Raw genomic sequence first — 19371 nt, forward strand, 5'->3', positions numbered from 1 at the left:
GCCACCGGCAGGAGGTTTTTGGGGCAGAGCCTGAGGAGGGCGGGGTTTGGGGAAGGGAGGGACTTCAATGCCATAGAGTCCTATTGCCAAAGCGGCCATTTTCTCCAGGGGAACTGATCTCTATCGGCTGGAGATCAGTTGCAATAGCAGGAGATCTCCAGCTACTACCTGGAGGTTGGCAACCCTATTAGGTTGAGAGTGCACGGCTGGCCTAGGATCACCCAGCGAGCTTCCACCATGGCAGAGTGGGGATTCAAACCTGGTCTCCCAGATCGCTCTTAACAACTGTGTCATGCTCCTCACCATCCCCATGGCAGGCTCAGGGCTGAGGGTAGCCATGATGCACAGTGGATCATTCCTTTCACCAACCAAACTCCCTTTGCCCTGTGAAGTCTCTGCTGCAGTACGCCTCCACGCTGCAACATAATAACACTCACAGGGGTTTCAGCTTGTTGTGGGCTGGAGCTTCTCTTTCAGCCACCCCCTTAAATCCAGAAGGGGATTTTCAGGAATTGGTTCAATGCTTTAATTCCCCATTTGGATATCCACGACGTAAACAGATAACTAGGCCTAAGCATTTATTTTGAGGCGGGGGCTCTGCCCCACTCTTCCCTCCCACAGGGCCTCCAAACTAGGGTTGCCAGGTCCCTCTTCGCAACTGGTGGGAGATTTTGGGGGCAGAGCCTGAAGAGGGGTGGGTGGGGAGGGGAGGGACTTCAATGCCATAGAGTTCAATTGCCAAAGCAGCCATTTTTCTCCAGGTGATCTGATCTCTATCGGCTGGAGATCAGTTGAATTACCGGAGATCTCCTGCTACTACCTGGCAGTTGGCAACCCTACTCCAAACCAAAGATAAAGAATGCTGTCCCCCTCTTTGTGGTTCCTAATGACCAATGGAATTGTGTTCCCCGCCCTGCCTAATTCCTATTCTGGAGTTCAAGAATGTGCACTTTTCCACTTGGCCCCAAAGAAAGTTATTTTGGTTCGTGATATTGCTCCTGATAGAATGGAAATTTCAAAGCAATTAGTAAGGCGCTTTCCCTTTGCCATTGAGTAGCAGAGACAGACTCTTGAGGTGGGAAAAGATTCGGATGGACAGGAGCGAGTATCTAACCAAACCAACTTGTTTGTGGGAAAGAAGGGCAGCCAGCCAGCCAGCTAAACAGATCCAGACTGGGGTAATAAAATGGCTGGAAGTGGAGAGAGAGTAACCACATAGCACAGAGCGGGACACCAGACCTGTTATACAGGGATACTCTAACTACAGAGAAACAAGGTGGGGAGATCCAGTTATGTATGCATTTGTGTGTGAGAAATCCTTGAGGATCCAAATCATGCCCTATACTGGACTCTTTGAAAGCAGTAATTAAAAAATGACATCTCAGGAGATAGGTTGCCAGGACACCCTCTCCAGTAATATGAGCTCTGCTTAAGTTAAGATAAGAGGTGAAATAGCTAGTTATGCAGATCATATCAAATTATTCAGGATGGTGAATTCCAAGTAGACTGTGAAGAGCTTCAAAAGGAACTCCCCATACTGGGTGAATATACAGCAGTTTGGCAAATGAGATTCAGTGTTGTTCACATGTTACAGTGAATGCACATACATCCTGCCTGTACGTGTGTACATAATTCTGTAAGAAAGATCCAATGAGCATTCACTTTACCAATGAAACCAGTTCCTGAATAACTGTGGGGGGCTGATTACACATCCATCTGTACATGCATTAACTGTAACATGAGAACTACTCAATGCACATTCAAAGAACACTGTATATGGACTGTACATGCATTCACTGTAACTTGTGAACAGGGCTTGTTGTAAATAAATGTTAAGTGATGAGTAGTGGGGCAAAAAATCTCAACCTCACTTTTACTGAATCATCAAGGGATTGTGACTATACAGGAAAGAGATTTTAGGGTTCTGGTGAATGACTGCATACAAACTCAGTGCGTACCAGTAGTGAAAAAGGCAAAATCCACATTATTTTCAAATTATTAGTAAAGAGACAGCTGGTATTGCATCTTTATAAAAACAGTTGATGAATACTGTAGAAAGCTCTGATTGTCCCATCTTAAAAAAGACATTCCTGTGATATTAGTGTTTGCACAAGTTTGAATTGGCCTGTAAGAACACACCCAGTGTGAGCTAGGGATTATGATAAAATGCTGTAAACTCCTCAAAGAACTTTGGGGAGCTGATATATATCCATTTCCTCACAGGAATGTCTGCACCATCTTTATAAAGGAAAGTGTTTGGGACTTTTCAGTATAGCAAAAAAACAACAGGCTAGGGACATGATAGGGGTTTATAAAATCATGTGGTATGGAAAAAGCTGGCAGCAGGTTTCCTCCCATATAACAGTACTATTCAGGGTTACTTAATAAAATGGATGGATAGTAGATTTAGTACAAACAGATGAAAGTACTTATTTGCATAACACTTTATTAATCTTTGGATTTCTCTGCCGCACAATGTGGTGCAGGTGGCCACTGGATTAGTTTCAAAAAAGAATTAGCCAAATTCATGGAGGATAGATCCTTTAATGACTATTAGCCATGATGGCTAACTAGAAGCTTCAAGTTCAGAGTCAATGTGCCATTGAATGCCAATTGTTTTGTGTGTTTTTTGCAACTTTGAAGAAGAACCTCCATTATAGCTCAACTAGAAGCATCTGGCTGGCCACAGTTTGAAACAGGATGTTAGACTAGGTGAACCTTTGCACATACACACAGAGGCATGTATGCGTAGCTAGAAGCGGGGAGGACTTGAATCCACCCTTCTTGGTAGGTTAACCTTTTCCTGTGACCTTCAGCAACCCTCCAGTATGGTAGAGGTGTAATTCTGTAAAGAATATCATTACATTTGCATGGATGCAAAGTAGAAGGGACAATGTTTTATAGGACCAACTTCTATTGACCCATGGTTTTCAAAACCAAATGCTCATCATCGTAATTCTGATTGTTTCTCTTATTGGGCCTATTCTCGTGAGCCACAAAGCCCACCGGCATTATTATTTTAGGTATGATTTTCAATCATCTTCTTTCCACCCTTTTAATTCCAAACAGTATCTACTCCTCATATCCTGCATGCGTGTGAATGACAGACTAATAACCCCCTCCCAGACTGAGCCCAGGAGCAGGTGTCCCACCACCCCAACGAATGCCCCCCCCCAATTATCAACCATCTTCCTTCAACAATGATTTATTATTGGCATAATTTGCGTTGCTACAGTGAGCCAACGAACACATTTTTCGCACCCAGGTGACAGGCATTTGATGGCTTCCTGGGCTTCTGTTTTATTTAGTCTTGAACCTCATATGATTTGGTTACATTCCCCCCCCCGCCCCCTGCCTTTTCCATCCTCCCCACCCAACCTTTTCTCATTTTGTTTTGTTTTGTATGAGTGTGTGTTTCGCATAACCCTGGGCCGGCTGACAGCACTTGTAAAAACCAGAAGTCGATCTTGCAGTGGCTTTTCACCATTAATCAAGCTGCCTGGAATTGGAAAGTAACACTGACAGGCTTTTATCTTAGAGAGAAGGAGGATGGCAGATGTATTTTATGGTGGATGAGCCTTCACGGCTTCTATTAGGCTAGGACTTCAGTGGTACAAGGTGGTGGTTTGAAAAGGGGAGGGGGGCAGAGGAAAGAAGGGAGGTGGAGGTTTGGAAAGGGGGAAGCGTGTGTGTGGGGGGGAAGCCAGGCGGGAGACGCTGGGAGAGGCCTATAGATAAATAGATCCGTCAGTCAGGCAATGTGAAGGTCTCTAGGCGGCCAGCCATTGTAGGTGACAGAAAAGGCAATCAAAGACAAAACAAATCAAAAGGTACATCTTATCAGCAGCAGGCCAGCTGGACTTCCACAGCACTCGCAGGCCCTGCGGAGGGCAGGAGAAATTAATCGTGCTGTCGAGGCCAGAGAAATTGTCGCCGCTGAAGGTCCAAGTTCAGGCGAGCAGAGGTGGCCAACATTAAAGGAGAAAGGGAAGCGGGAGGCGGGAAGCAGGGGGGTGGCGGTGATGATGGGGGGGCGTGGGGAGAGAGAGAGAGAGAGCAAGGGAGCACTGCTGTCCCACCACTTGCTCCCTGGCTCCCTCCCTCCCTCCTCTCTCCCGGCCGCCTCGGTCTCCTGACAAGTGCATTCATCGTGAGATGATAGCTGGGCACCTATGATTGGTACCTTTAATAATATAGCCCTCGCTCAGCTGTCACCCTGAAAGAACCATTTTTCCTCCTGCTTTCCCCGATGCAAAGATACATTCATAATGAGAAGGGTGACAGAAAGTGGGAGCGCGGGGAGCCAAGGAAAGTTTGGAAGAGCATTAATCAAAAAGTGAAGCTAAGGGGTGATGGCGGCTGCCGGGAGCGACAGCGCCATCAATATGGGGTGCGAGGGGTGGGTGGGTGGATGTATGTGGCGCAGCGTGTCCCTTTGGAGTTTCAAGTTCCTGTCATGTTCACGCCACCTCAGCACGGCCACACTCCCACGGTGGCTTTCTCCTCCCTCCTTTCGCCCACAAAAACATCCACTTTGGAAACTTTATTTTTCTGTCTGGGCTGAGAAACAGGGATGAGGGGGGAAGGGGAGGAATAGGACAAAACTTGGTGGAACTCTGACCTCCACCTAAAAGCACAGCCATTCCATTTGTGGGTTTGGAGCCTAATCCAGACCCTATCACCTTCCTTCTCTCTTCTTCCCTTTTTTTAGAGGGCAAAAAGTTTCACACAGAAAGGCTACCTTGTTTTCATCACCGAATGCCTTCTTGTCTGGACTCTGCAAATGTTATAGCAGGAGTAAAGGGTCAACTCCTGGAAAACAGTACTTCATCATTTGTTGTGATATTATAAAATATGCATATTATGTATTGTTATCCCTGCTAGTAGGATATGTTCCTTGCACTTCACACAGCCCAAATAATGCACTTTCAATGCACTTTGAAGGTGGATTTTACTGTGTGAACTGGCAAAATCCACTTGCAAACGATTGTTAAGGTGCCCTGAAAGTGGATTGAAAATGCATTATTTGGGCTGTGTGAAAGTGCCCTTATTAGTCTCACCTTCTCATCTTGGGACAGGTACCAATCAACCTGAACATGTTTTTTGGCTGCATCCAAGGCTGCCAAGACCTACCATGGGCCCCTGGACAAAGATTCCATCTGGGCCCCCCCATAAGACCCTGAACCAAACCAAATATCGTAACAAAACAAATCACTTGGCTTGTTGTTACCTTGAATCTATAGTAATAAAAGAATCAGCCTGTGTATCTGTCCATTTGTGGCAGATGTAACTCATGAGAAAATAAAACAAGGATATTCAAAATTGGCCACCAGTTTCAGGGTGATTGTAGGAGTTACAGGGCCAAAAATGAAAAGCATGGGAATATCCTGGCCCAGGTTATGTCCAGACAACCCCCCTGAGCTATTTGCCATGGAAGCCGAGATCTCTGTTTGTGGAAGGCATAACTCATCACAAAATAATGCTACATGTTTGGAAACTGGCCACCAACCCCAGAAGGATGATGGGAGTTGCAGTGCCAAAAATGAAGGGAATTGGAAAACCCCGGCCCAGGTTATCTTAATGATAGGCAACGTGTAATAAGAGAGCTTTTAAGCAACCTGTCATGTGTCTGTAATACTGAGATCCCCAATCTGCCATGGAAGGTTGCTGGGTGGCACAATCTCAGCCAGATCTACCTCACAGGGTTGTTGTGAGGATAAAATAGATGGCAGGAGAGCAATGGAAGCTGCTTTGGGTCTCCACTGGGGAGAAAGACTGGGGATGACATTTGTTATAAATCTAATTTAATATTGCCTATAGTTTCCCAACAAAGGATGATAGCTATTGCTGTTGCTCCATCAAGTATTGCTGCAACCCTTTTAGCAGGTGGAAGAACTGATCATTCAGGATTCAAGCTGCTGTTAAATATTGTCAGCACAGCGATCAGGGGCAGCCTAGTATAGGTTACACTTCTTACATCTGATGAAGTGGGCTCTAGTTCACAAAAACTTCATGTCACAATAATTCCTTAGTAAGTAAATCAGTAAAAAAATATTTCATCTTAGCCTTGTGCCTTTACCTAGCACAAAAGCAGGGGCAAACTGGGTGGTGTAGTGGTGCTGGATGAGAAGTATTGGGATCACTGGGATTGATTTTGCTAACATTATCTAAAAAGATTACATCATTTGTCATATAACAAAGACCTATTAGATCTCCCACCAATACAATAATACTGATAACAACCCAGGTGCCTGAACTAGCAATTCTAACTTCTGTTCCACATGTATAACCACTAAAACTGATTAACCATGCATGTAAGGGGTGTGTGGGGGGAGCCTCCTTTTGCTACTTCATTAGATCATGGGGAAAAATCATGGAAAAACACCCCCCTTCTGTTGATAATATCTCTAAGTTGTCAAGCAGGATAGAGATGAGAAGGAGTTGAGACCAAGACTTGAAAATAAGGGGGGGGGGACATGGAAAAGTTGGAAGGTGGAATGAGTGAGAAATGAAGGCAGACCATGAAAGAAAGACAGCAAAATGGACGAAAAAACTGTGAAAAAGAGGTAGAGAAAGTAAGGAAAAGAGAGGAAAGGGTTGTTTTATCTTGCTTGGACACATCTGGAGAGCCAGTGTGATGTATTGGTTAAGAGTGGTGGTTTGGAGCGGTGGACTCCTATCTGGAGAACAGAGTTTGATTCCCCACTCCTCCACATGAGTGGCAGACACTAATCTGATGAACTGGATTTGTTTCCCCACTCCTCCACATGAAGCCAGCTGGGTGACCTTGGGCTAGTCACAGCTCTTAAGAGTTCTCTCAGCTGCACCTACCTCACAGGATGTCTGTTGTGGGGAGGGGAAGGGAAGGTGATATGTTATGTTGGGTGCGGTGGAACACAGGCAGGGTGCTGCTGCAGTCGTCTTGTTTGTGGCTTCCTGGGGGCACCTGGTTGGCCGTTGTGTGAGCAGACTGCTGGACTGGATGGGCTTTGGTCTGATCCAGCAGGGCCTTTCTTATGTGATTGTAAGCCCTGTTTGATTCTTCCTTAAGTAGTAGAAAAAGTTGGCATATAAAAACCAACTCTTCTTCTTTGCAAGATCTGGGAGGGCAGACCAAACATTGGAGCTGGATGCAGGGAAAGGATTGACTGCTGGTGCAGGAACCTTGTTTGTAGGCTGCAGCCTATCAATGACCGTATCAGCCATCAGCTGTGCTATCTTGTCTTGCTCCAGTGATGGCTTGGTTGAGTGGCTAAGCAAGATCTTTTAGGCAAAGGTTTGCTTCAGCCTTCTGAAAGGTGAGGCTAGCCAATTGTTAGAGTGCCTTTTACTGCACTCAAACTTCCCTGCATCACTAGTGGCTGCAACCAGAGTGAAATAAATGGAAATGCATTCCAATAAATGCAGCATGATGCTGGCTTCAGGGGCTCAGAAAAAGTCTTATTCTCAAGCCAAAAGGAGGAAAAATTATATTGCTTAAATGACTCATGGTAAAACATAAACCACTTCTATTTTCCCCATGCAAGAGAAACAGGACTTCAAACTGATTTTTAAAATCTTTTACTAAACTTTTACAAAGTAGCCTTGTTACAATTTCCCATACCCCGGCACAGAATGAGGTATTAGACATACAATTAATCTTCATGACTCTCAGCTTCCAAATTTTAAAAGGTTTCTAGCCCCTATGGATGCAAAGAGGTGCTTCAGAAGGCTACATTAGATAAGATGCATGGAGGTCCATTGTTAATTTTCCAAACAGCTCGGAGGGTGGAGGCGGGGGAGACCTGGAATGGGGCAGCAGCGCAAGGAGGAGAATTTCCCAGTTGATGTGATTTCTAATGGCCTCTTGGTGTTGCTATTTGGGGCACTGTGGGAAACATTCTGACAACTTGTATGTTTCCTCCAGAGGGGTAGTACAGAGGAGGCAGAAGGGTTAATCCCTCCCCTCACACCCCTGATCCAAATCAAGGGATGATCAACATTTAGTGCCTGCTACTAAGCAATAAAAACTGCTTGGGAGAGCCAGCAATGTCTTGTCCATTTTAGTTCACGATTAAAATTTTTTTTTTTAGGATACATACTTTTAGGATATTTCGGGCTAGTTAACATAGTTAGGCTTTAGGTGCTTGCTTCTCAAGCAAAAGAACAACTCATTTCTCTTCAGATCCAAACAACTATATTCTTTTATATTTAACAGCAACAATTTGAACAATAGAAAAATGCAGCACTGGATACAGAACTGTCTTTGTTCTTATTCTATATGAATTCCAATTTACAATCTTCAGAGGCCTTTTCTGCCAGCTTTCCCATGGGGAGGGGAATCTGCTCTTCCCTGGACTTCAGTGTAGCAGCTCCCTTCATGGACTGCCTTGAGATAGGCTGTATTCAGGCTGCTGGGACCTAGCTCTCTTTCAACAATTCAGCCCTCCCTGGTCTGCAGCTTCCTCAGCTCACAGGCTTCTTCCACCTCCTGAGGGAATTCTTGGCTGCAGTATCTGGACTTCAGCTCTGTCCCTGTCTTCTGAAGTCCTTCAGAGTACTTCCTCAGTCTTTTTCTTTTTCTGGCTGACTAGGATAGTTCTTATAGTTTGAAGGGAAATTGAAAACTAGTGATTGGCTCTTATTAAAGTTTGCTAAAGGGGCCAATAGGATTGCTACGTTGTCCCTGCTGTCTGATTGGTTCTTCTCTACCCAGGCTAAGGGACCAATATGACAGCTCTATTTTCTCTCCTACTTCTCTAATTGTAGGCTTTACAAACCCTGAATTTGCATGATGGCTCAGCTTTCTAATACACATAAAAGGTCGTCCCCTGTGCAAGAACCAGGTCATTACTGACCCATGGAGTGATGTCACATCCTGACATATACTAGGCAGACTACGTTTACGGGATGGTTTGCCATTGCCTTCCCCTATTATCTACACTTTACTCCCAGCAAAGTGGGTACTCATTTTACCGACCTTGGAAGGCTGGAAGGCTAAGTCAAACTTGAGCTGGCTATCTGAAACCGACTTCCATTGGGATCTAACTCACATAAAGACCTTAAATTCATTCTAATGCATATACTAATTCATTCTAATGCATGAAGCTGTCAGCAAGACAAGTCAGGATCTTGCATTTTTAGCAGAGTTGGACTTCCGATATCTGGGTAACTGAAATCTCCCATGACCACTGTGTCCCGTCTCTTTGAGAACTTTGTAATCTGGTCTAGGAGTGTCTCATCCAATTCCTCTGCCTAGATTAGTGGTCTATAGCAGACCACCACCATAATATCGCTATTATTTCTTACTCCTTTTATTTTTACCCAGAGACTCTTGACTGAACTTCAAAGCTCAGATTCATGTATTTCCTCACAAGTATACACATCCTTGACTCCTCCCTTCCTTGTCTATCCCTTTTAAACATGTTGTACCTCTCAATCCAATTGTGAGTGTCATCCCACTAAGTTTCAGTAATGCCTATTAGGTCATAATCCCCTTTTTGTATTAGGACTTCCAGTTCCTCCTGCTTGTTTCCCATACTCTGCACATGAGTGTAGAGAATCGGAAACCATGGTTTATGTGCCCTGAGGTTTTTGTTTATGTACTTACCCATGAGTTAATGTTTCCTTGCACACATGCCACTTCTTGCAAGTCTTTAGTGTTCTCATCTCTAGTTATTGTCCTCATACTAGGCTTTAAGTTTTTGTCTTGCTCCCCTCATAGAATTTATTTAAAGCCCTCTTTATCAGGTTTGCAAGGCTCAGCCTCTTACCAAACACATTTTTCCTACCTTCATGAGGTACAAACCATCTCCTGATTAGAAGACCTTCATCTCAAAAGTGTAAGCCATGGTCCAAAAAACCAAACCTTTCTTGATGACACCATTTACATAGCCAGTAATTAATTTGCAGTATTTTTCTTTCCCTTTCTAAGCCATGACCTTCGATAGGAAGAACTGACAAAAACACAACCTGTGCTCCCAGGTCCGTTACCTTTTTACCCAGAGCCACATAATCTCTTTGAATATATTCTGGGCTATGCCGGGCAATATCATTTGTTCCCAAATAAATGAGCAAGACAGGACAATGATCTGTTGGCTTGATGACTCTTTCTACCCTTTCCGTCACATCCTGGATGTGTGCACCTGGTAGACAGCATACCTCTCAAGACAAGAAGTCTGGTCGGCACATTTTAGCCTCTAACCCTTTCAGTTGGCAATCCCCAATTATCAGGACATGCCTCCTCCCACCTTGGGGAATGGAAGCTTGAGTCCTCCCATCCACAGGGGCATGAGAAATTTCCCTAAAGCTTTGAGTAGCCCTTGTTCCAATGGTCCAGAATCAATATCTATAGGGAGATCCTGGAAACAATTGTTTAGCAACAGAGGCTCAGAATTTCTCTTGATTTCCCTGCTCCTGAGAGTTACATTCTTCCATGCGCCTGCCTCCTGTGTTGGTGCTCCTTCATTGGCTGAGAAACCTTTCTTTCCTCCTCCTGTTGCCCTCTCAAGAGTGCTTCATGTGTTCTCCCATAAACTTTTCACCTTCCCTTATAAGATGGAGTGTGGACAAGCGTGCCTCGAGTTCCTGTATCTTCTCTTTGTCTTTCTGTGAATATTTTTATAGGCCCACTATTGCAACTATGTAGACCATGGTGACACTAAAAGTACTCTGGCAACATCAGAACTATGTGCTGAAGCATGCAACATTAAAATGATAGTAGTGGGCAGCCCAATCACCCATTGTTGTTGGTACCGGCTAGGGTTGCCAGGTCCCTCTTTGCCAACGGCAAGAGGTATTGGGGTGGACCCTGAGGAGGGTGGGATTTGGGGAGGGGAGGGACTTCAATGCCATAGAGTCCACATGCCAAAGCGGCCATTTTCTCCAGGTGAACTGATCTCTGTTTGCTGGAGATCAGTTGTAATAGCAGATCTCCAGCTACTACCTGGAGGTTGGCAACCCTAGTACCAGCTATGTAATTGTAGTGGTGTTAAAAGATATCAAGGGATCCTGGCCTTCACTGAAGTACAAACTTAGTACTGTTCCTGATTTACATAGTCCTCCACTCCCAAGTTAAATTTCTGGCATGGTACTTATAGCTATGAGCAAACCCCTGTGTTCTCTCAACTGGAAAGCAGTAAAGGTAACCACTGTTATCAGTTTGTCTTGAACTAAAGTTCTCAAGGTGAGCTTGCCTAGCAGAGTGAGCCACTAGAGCACCTAGCATAGTGAGCCACTAGAGAGTGGTGTAGTGGTTAAGAGCGGTGGACTCTAACCTGGTGAACCGAATTTGATTCCCCACTCCCCCACATGAGCGTCAGACGCTAATCTGGTGAACCGGGTTGGTTTCCCCACTCCTATACATGAAGCCAGCTGGATGACCTTGGGCTAGTCATAGTTCTCTCCAAACTCTCTAAGCCCCACCTACCTCACAAGGTGTCTGTTGTGGGGAGAGGAAGGTGATTGTAAGTCGGTTTGTGAAAGTCTTCTTCTTATCTACTGTGGCATGTAAACCCACCATTATCCAATCAGTTGAACAGAGAAGCTTATGTATAATGCTACGTCCACCAGGATCCAAAGGAGGAACATGTACAAATGAGAAGTATGCAACCCATCAATAGTTTACTGTTTTTAGTCTCCTCCAGACACAAGTTGCAGTTCAGTTCACGTACCTGTCTCTCTTTCAGCTGCTGCAGCAAAAATGGAACAGAAACATTATGTAATTCTAACTTGTATATGACTTTTTTTGAAGACTTAAAAAAGGGGGGCCACTGGAAAAATGCTCAACAACCTGCAAATGCCAAGAATAAACAAACACATCCAATCTTCTCCCTTCCTGGTTCTTTTGGTGCACTCTTCCCCAAATAACCAGAGGAAGAACTTTTGGCAGGGGATCTTCTCCCCACCCTTCATTCTTTCTCTTTAGGTTTCTTTTTCAGGACTCTGATGCACTGAATCAGCACGTCCAACCCCTACAACATATCCAAATGTTGTTGTTTTTAAAGTAGAAAGGCAGGGTATAAATCTTCAAAATAAATATGCCCAACCTGAGTCAATTCTCTGGTATTCTGCATGGTGTAGAAACATAGGGAAGGATGGCCTGTATTGAATGGTGGTTTCTTCTTGTCTGGGCCCTGCATATTGAACTTCTGATTCTGGCCTAGAAGACTCAACAGTAGGTTCCTGGTGAGTAAAGTAAATAAATAAAGCTGGAAGGAACCCTGAGGAACAACAATTTGGAATTTCCACCTTTCAGAATCTCCCCTGTAAGCAGGGGGTGTAAGCAGGCTAATTTCCTCTCCCTGTTAACTCCTCAACCACCTACTCAGCATTCTGTGCCTCCTTGACCACCTTCAGACATCCTCAGGCCATTCGTTTTCATTTGGTGGATTTCCATGTTTCCCTACATACACCTGGGGAAAACTTTTTTTGTTGGTGGCTGGCCTGGTTCTGCTGCATTTATGACTGGCAATGAAGGCCAGCCATTTCACTAGTACACGGAATTATGTTCTTTTAAGTTCTTCAGCAAAAATAGCTTGCATCAAGCTACAGCCATACTTAATGAGTCTCATTGAAGAAGGGGCTTTACTTCTAAGTAAACATGCGCTGGATGGGGCACATTGCAGAAGGGTTAAATTTAGAGCTGTTCAATGCTGTGTTTTAGTGTAGCTAGACCCTTTAAAGTAACAAACACTTTTACAGTGCTTTTTTTATGTAGTAGGCGGAGATACCCCTCATATATTCTTAACCTTCGGAAGAATGAGACTGACCTGAAATGCCTAGGAGTGCCTTTATATTAGCAAAAACATAAAGCACAGGGAGAATGCAATTTCAGCACTTCCTATGGATATGAATATAATCATCCTTCAAGCCGCTTTCCTGGTGCACACTGTCATTTGCATAGGGGGCACGTATGCTGGATTTATGAGTATTCACTTGCTTACGGCAGGAGCCCAATAATGATGAGACCAACAACCTAAAGGAAAATCACAACTGCCGAGCTTATAATATTCAACTGGTTACTATAGCTCACACCCACTCCCGGTTTAATATTGGAACTATTTTTCACACTGAAACTGAAATAGTACAAAATATGGGGCTGCTGTAATTGTTGTTAGATTATGTGTCACCCTGATAAGATGTAACAAATATTTTCCTACCCAGCAGGGCCCGTTTCCCTGTGGGTAATGGATGGAGAAACTTCTCATAGTCTGCAGGCAATCGGTCGTAAAAACTTCGCTGAGAAGATTAATGCAATAAGTGCGGCACTTCTGGAAAATGGGCAGAACTGAATTAAAATAATGCTGTGATTTTTCCGCATTTAATAATAAACCTTAACCAAGCAAGATGGGTTTTTTTTTTTGCTAGATCACCCTGCCTTCTATGAACACACTTATTTTGATTATTGATTTTAAATGAAAATCACAGCTTTAGTACTAAGCACTGTTACAATTTCAATCGAACTGTTTTTTATCAGTTATATGATGGCTATTTTCATGGGCATAGCTGTGACACCAATAATTCTGATGAGCGTCACTTAATAGACCAGATAAACATTCAGGTACCATTTAGCATTCAGGGATTTCTTTAGCTCTTTATATCATGGTTTTATGCCCTTGCTAGACATTTTACAGCTGTTAACTGTTTTTTTGTAGTGGGGCACCGGTTTTCTTGAGCTGTTCAATATAAGGAATAATTTGAATGGGACATGTATTTAATTGGATTATCAAATAAAAACAATTCCACTTTTATCAGTGGAGAAAGAATACTTCTAGATGTGACTGTAAAAAGCACTAATATACGTCTTAATTACACTAACCTCTAATATACTGGTTCCTTTTTGGGGGCCTGCAAACATACTGTCCATCACTTACTCTACAATATCAGCATGTAGATTCTCAGCCATGTAAAAAAAATGGCAGAAGGCCACCCTTCTGTGTACTTCCCTAGATGAACAAGGGCAACTCACTACCAGCATCAATACATATCACTTTGCATTTGTGGAGGTACGCTAAGTTGGATGTGCTGTGACTATAAATTAAGTGACCTCGACTGGACTGGATCAAGCCATGACCAGCTGCAGAGAAAAGATACTAAGAAGTCAGTTTCACTGGATAATCCCAAGTTTTAAATTCTAGTTGTGCATGCTAATCTGGAGGACTATAAATGTGCTTGGGTGAGGTAAGCCCCCCCCCAAGATTCTGCTTTTGCTTTCTTTTGTGATCATAAAGAATTCAGCAGCTTTGGAAAACATTTTTAGTGTTTTTTTTTTTGACACATTTCCAAGACACAGCAACTGACAGGTCAACTTCATATTGACTGTTCTGGCCCTTTTTTAGGAAGAAATAGTCCCCCCATGTCCTCAACGTTCAAGTCCTCCGTAGACAACACTGCAAGCGACATGGTTCTGTCACCAACCCCTCACGGCCTCCATCAAGTTTGGGAGTGAGCCTTTACTCTAAGGAAGTTAATGGCCAGCTGGTGGCACATAGGTGAGATACATACTGGGAAACAATCCTGTCTGGCCTCAAGTGGTCCTGCCCGTTTTAATCATGGTAAATTGTTTCTTCCACACCTGCAAGGGAAAGAAATCTGTTTTCCAACACACTGCCTATGAAAGATGACCTACATGTTAATGCTGTGTGTTTGTGGATTTTGTATGCAACATACCATCTCCACATTGGTGAATGAGTTATGAGTATGTTGGCTGCTTTGCGGGGTCTAGAAACAGCAGAGTTGAAACATCAATTACTTGCATTCCTGGGTGATGCAGTAAGGGGTACTGCAGATGAGATATGTAATTCCTTACACATTTTAAAAGCTCACGTCTTACCATGGGGGATATAATATGTACAAGGTTCCTGTTTCCATGATACCTGGAAGCACAAGTTACTCACTGCTGCTTAGAACATGCAAATAGATCCAAGATAAGATTGTAACTGAGGGTGACATAGCAATGAGTGGCGATAGTAGTTTCTAACCACTACTGCATGGTCATTCTCTAGTTTTAGGGATATTTTTAGAAGGCAATGAAATTCCCAATGGCACCATATATGACGTTTTATGAGAAATCCTTTCAAATCCAGAAGCGAATGCTTCATAGCTGTAGCGTCACAGAATTCTTTATAACCAAGACAGCCTTCAAAGGCAATGTTGTAGTTTTGGAGAGGGAATCCAGTTTTTAAGAAAGCAGATCTGCTCCCCTTATTCCCAGTATCATTCACAAAATATTTGATCTGCTGCCATTTAGCTTAAGCTGCAGGAAGAAGGATCAGAGGCAGATGACTTAATCATAAGGAACTATTAGAGCTATATGACAAGCTATTATATTTTACTTTAAAGAATGTGTTAGATCCTCAAAGGACTTGGCTAGCAAAACATGATGGAAACATTAGCTGCATAGCAGAAGGGCACTGAGATCTTAATTTAGTATGTTCAGCAGCAGTATATACTTCATGGTTTTACAATAAATCATGCGTGCAATAAGCAATGTCTGTTTTCAAAGTGATGTAACATTAATTGGAGTGCAATGAGTTGCCACCCTTTCTTTCTCTTTACAAGGCTTGAGCTATGGTCAAGGAAACATGCAGGGTCTCCCCTGCTAAATTTTGTTTTGTAAATTGCTGCCCACAATCCAACATCGGATTAAGAATGCCTAAAAACCTCACTTGAATAAATAATGTCAAACATATTTGATTCTGTGTTGGACTGTGGCGGCTCCTTAAAAGCCTACGGTTGTCTTAAAACCAAGAGGGTTAGAAAATAACTTCTCTGAAATGAGAAGTTGATACTCCAAAAGTGCATCACTGGAGAGCCCCATGAACCTTGGGCACATCTGCGAGAGTCATTACAAATTATCTGCTCCATTAGCACTTTCCTGCCATGCAACTGCTTCCTTTGGTACTTACACTGTAGATTACATTATGAAGGCTAATCTGAGAGATTGACAGATAAAAGTCCAGTCCTGTCTGAGCAGGGCTTGGACTAAATGCCCCCGTGCTCCCAACCAACTTTAATTTTAGAACAATCTAGCACTTAAAAGAGTGAAAGAGGACAACCACTGTGTTTGCTTTTTATATCCAAGTCCAGTTTCATAAAAATAGCTACCCAAGCGGCTGTCTGCTCTATGCCAGCTTCATTAGTCATGCTTCTGCTTCATCCTTTCACTCCATCGTTGCACTAGTGTGAGACTGGCGAAAGAGCCACATGTACATCTGTCATAGCCCTGTAATGAATACAGCATAGCTCCATGGAAAATACAACTTGCCCATTATGTGGCAGCTTGACCCAGGTGACTGGCAAATTGCAGTTAATCAAGAAAAACAAAGCTGTCAGGCCTCTTGTTGGCCTACGGTTGGTCAGAGGCTACACCTAGTCCCTTGCAAAATACATTTTCACATGTAGTTGGAGAAGGTTGATGGCGGAGGGATTCATAGAGCATGACACTGTGCACAAGTTTTGTTGTTTAGCAATTAAAGACTGCTGTGTTTTCTTTGCAACATAAAACAAAGCAAAAAATTTGCATGCAAATAAATGTCTTCTGTTTTTTTGGCTCCAGAGAACAACAGTAACAGCCCAATTTTTACAGGATTGTTTTTGACAAAACCACAGGTTTGACACATACCAAAACATTGCTTATTAGTCAAACTTTTTTAAAAATTCCATCCTTTCCCCCAGGTGTTTTAAAAACAAAATCCATAAAGAAATAGATGGTCATCTTGTTCAGCTCTAAGCAATTTAGTAATCAAATTCAAAAGGAGAACACAAGGATGTGCCAATCTGCACCCTCATCATACAGGCACACAACATAGGAACCACTGAGGTACCACAGTCTGAGAGATCATTTCATCCCATCCCAACATCTATATGAAGTAGGAACCCAGGTTATTCTACATCCCACTATGAAAGTGTGTTTTTGTATTCACATACTTCTCAGTTGAAAATCAACATTTCTCTTGCTTGCTTTTCTTTCAAGCACTTTGAGTTAAAATGAGACTCTTAAGACTACAAAAGGGGAACAAATGGCTTCACTTCATGTATTTCTCCTGTTGATCAGCCAGGATTTTTGCTGATGATTTAGCATCATAGAACAGTTCATTTATTTCTTCAATATGTTCCTTTTCTATGCTGTCTTTTCCATTTATTTTTGCTAGCAGATTGGCTGGCGTGAGTAACTGCACAGCGTACCTATGGCCAAATAAAAAGAGCATATGCCAAGTTAACACAACAGCTAAAAACATGAACATTAGAGAAAATTGCAAGAGAGAGAGAGAGGGAGGCACAGAGATTTTTCATGATGAACATGTTAACTTTCCCCAAAATGTCCATCCACTGCATTCTTCCAGTATGGAACATTAAAACAATATCTGGGCCCAGATCCAAAGAGGTACTTTAAGGTATATTTGCAGACAGTCTGATGTTTTATTTTACCCATTTCAATAACACTTGTTCCCTGTGCTCAAATGCTGTATCACAAAACTACTTCTGAAAACAGATGCATTTCAGAAACAATCTGTCATCATGGGAGAATGTAGCTTGAGAAATGTTAACGTCAGAACCAGTTTGGCTGGGTGAAACAATTGTATAGTTCTTATGATATTGGTCCTCCAAGTATTGCACAGCATTACCATAGTATTAGACTCTATCTTCAGTGCAGAGAGACAATGTCCCTGGGATGACAATGGATTACACAGAGCAGGTAGAACTCTAAGCCTTGTGATTAATATGCATTTAATAAGTCACTGGAACTCAACAATGTTGATGGTTACTCTATAGCTATTTGTTTCTGGCCACCTTCATTTCTGGAGAAGGCTCCCTTTATACCATTTCCAAACCGAGTCTTTATCACAAATTCACAATGGACATGCTTACCTTAAAGTCGTTTTGGTACCAATTTCCCCAAGATGGTTCAGTGCTTCCTCACTGATATTAATACTTTCTGTTTGGGCGCGAAGCTTTATGATCTAAAGGGGGAGGGGGAAAGTAAGGCGGAGAAATGCTGTCTTAACAGTTTAAACTCTAGAACACCTTCCTTAAAAATGGATGGATATAAAAACCTAGCTGGAATATGAGCTTGCTTTAAATTTTTACTTTTATCGCATCTCACTTGGAATAGAGCCATAACTGGAAAAAGTTTTAATCCTCCAGTGGTAGAAATGACAAAACTTTTGGGGCATTCACTTAGAAGGTCTTTTCTTTCCAAAACTGCAAGGCGGGGGAGGGGTATACACCGTTAGGTCCAGAGGATCACAGATCAAACTCAACATCGCATCTGCAATGGTATACTTCCTTCAGAAAGCCACAGCTACAGCTGTCCTTCAGCTACTCAACTTCTTGCTGGACTTTTTAGCCACTTGACACATAAGATGGCAAAATAAATAAATAAGTTATAAAGTTCACCCACTCCTACAAAAACCACTCAGATAAATCTAATCTATCAAGAACAGTCTCTGGCTTGTACCAGTTTGAAGATCTTTGTAAAGTTGGAGAACAAGAAGAAGATATCACCAATAAGCCTGAGTGTATAGAGCTGTAACAAAAGTGGCACCAGGCTCCCTGCAGTCCGTATTACCAGCTGAGTGATAAGGGGCAGACTGGATAATGATGTTGTGTTGTACTGCTGAGATAACTCTGGAACTGCGAGCCTCATATAATACAGGTATTTTTCACTTTGGCAGCTTTGTAAACAAGATATCAAGAAGCACTCGTTTAAATTAAAGCCATAAAAATGCACCAAGGGAATCAGTGTGAGCAAGAGGGGGGAGAGGGGGGAAAGCGGGGAACAAGCGCGGAATTGGGGGTTTGACAAAGCATGCAGCCGTTTTTTAAGAAAACATTAGTATTTGAAGAAGCTTTTGGAGTGCTCAGAAACTGACAGAAAACGGAAGATTAAGAAACCTTGCACATTTGTATAATCTCTTGTTTTCAAACAGAATGTCTAACCAATATTCAGTACTGATATCCCCTCCAGAAGAACAAACACATTGTGGCCATGATCAAAAGAACTGGATGCCCATATGGAATGTAGGATTGGTTTCTTAATCTGGAGCCCCCAAACCTCATAGGAGTTTAAAAAAAAACAACGCAAGGGTGTGTGTGCAAACTTGACTTGACTGCACCTGACACTGCAAGATGAATTCCAACTCCGAAAGCATCCTGCTGAAGAAGGATGAAGAACACGTGAAGGGAAACTTGTTAAGACGTTTTTGGCGTATGTATTTCCTGCTTCCATTGTGAAAAGAGGACAGGACGCTGAAGCCAGCAAACTTTTCTACAGTAGAGTTTACTAGGTGCCATAATGAAGAAGCACCCTATCATCAACCACACTGAGTCCACCACAGGGGAAGGGGGAGGTTTCATGCAACCAAAACAAACCAACCAAAGTATAAGCCC

The 19371-nt window shown here is 42.9% G+C and overlaps 1 protein-coding gene across 1 annotated transcript in view; it reads right to left on the minus strand.

Annotated features, from left to right (window-relative positions):
- Positions 1 to 16868: 16868 nt before the first annotated feature.
- The window catches only part of RUVBL1 (RuvB like AAA ATPase 1), a 35155-nt gene continuing 32652 nt past the window's right edge, over positions 16869 to 19371 (minus strand). The window contains exons 10-11 of the mRNA XM_056853603.1: positions 17851 to 17942; positions 16869 to 17166 (exon numbers count right to left, since the gene is read on the minus strand). Of these exons, the coding sequence (XP_056709581.1) occupies positions 17007 to 17166; positions 17851 to 17942 (252 nt within the window). The 3' untranslated portion in view covers positions 16869 to 17006. The remainder of the gene's footprint in view (positions 17167 to 17850; positions 17943 to 19371) is intronic.

Source organism: Euleptes europaea, chromosome 1 (genome assembly GCF_029931775.1).
Source record: "Euleptes europaea isolate rEulEur1 chromosome 1, rEulEur1.hap1, whole genome shotgun sequence".
In the NCBI taxonomy this organism is placed as follows: Eukaryota; Metazoa; Chordata; class Lepidosauria; order Squamata; family Sphaerodactylidae; genus Euleptes; species Euleptes europaea.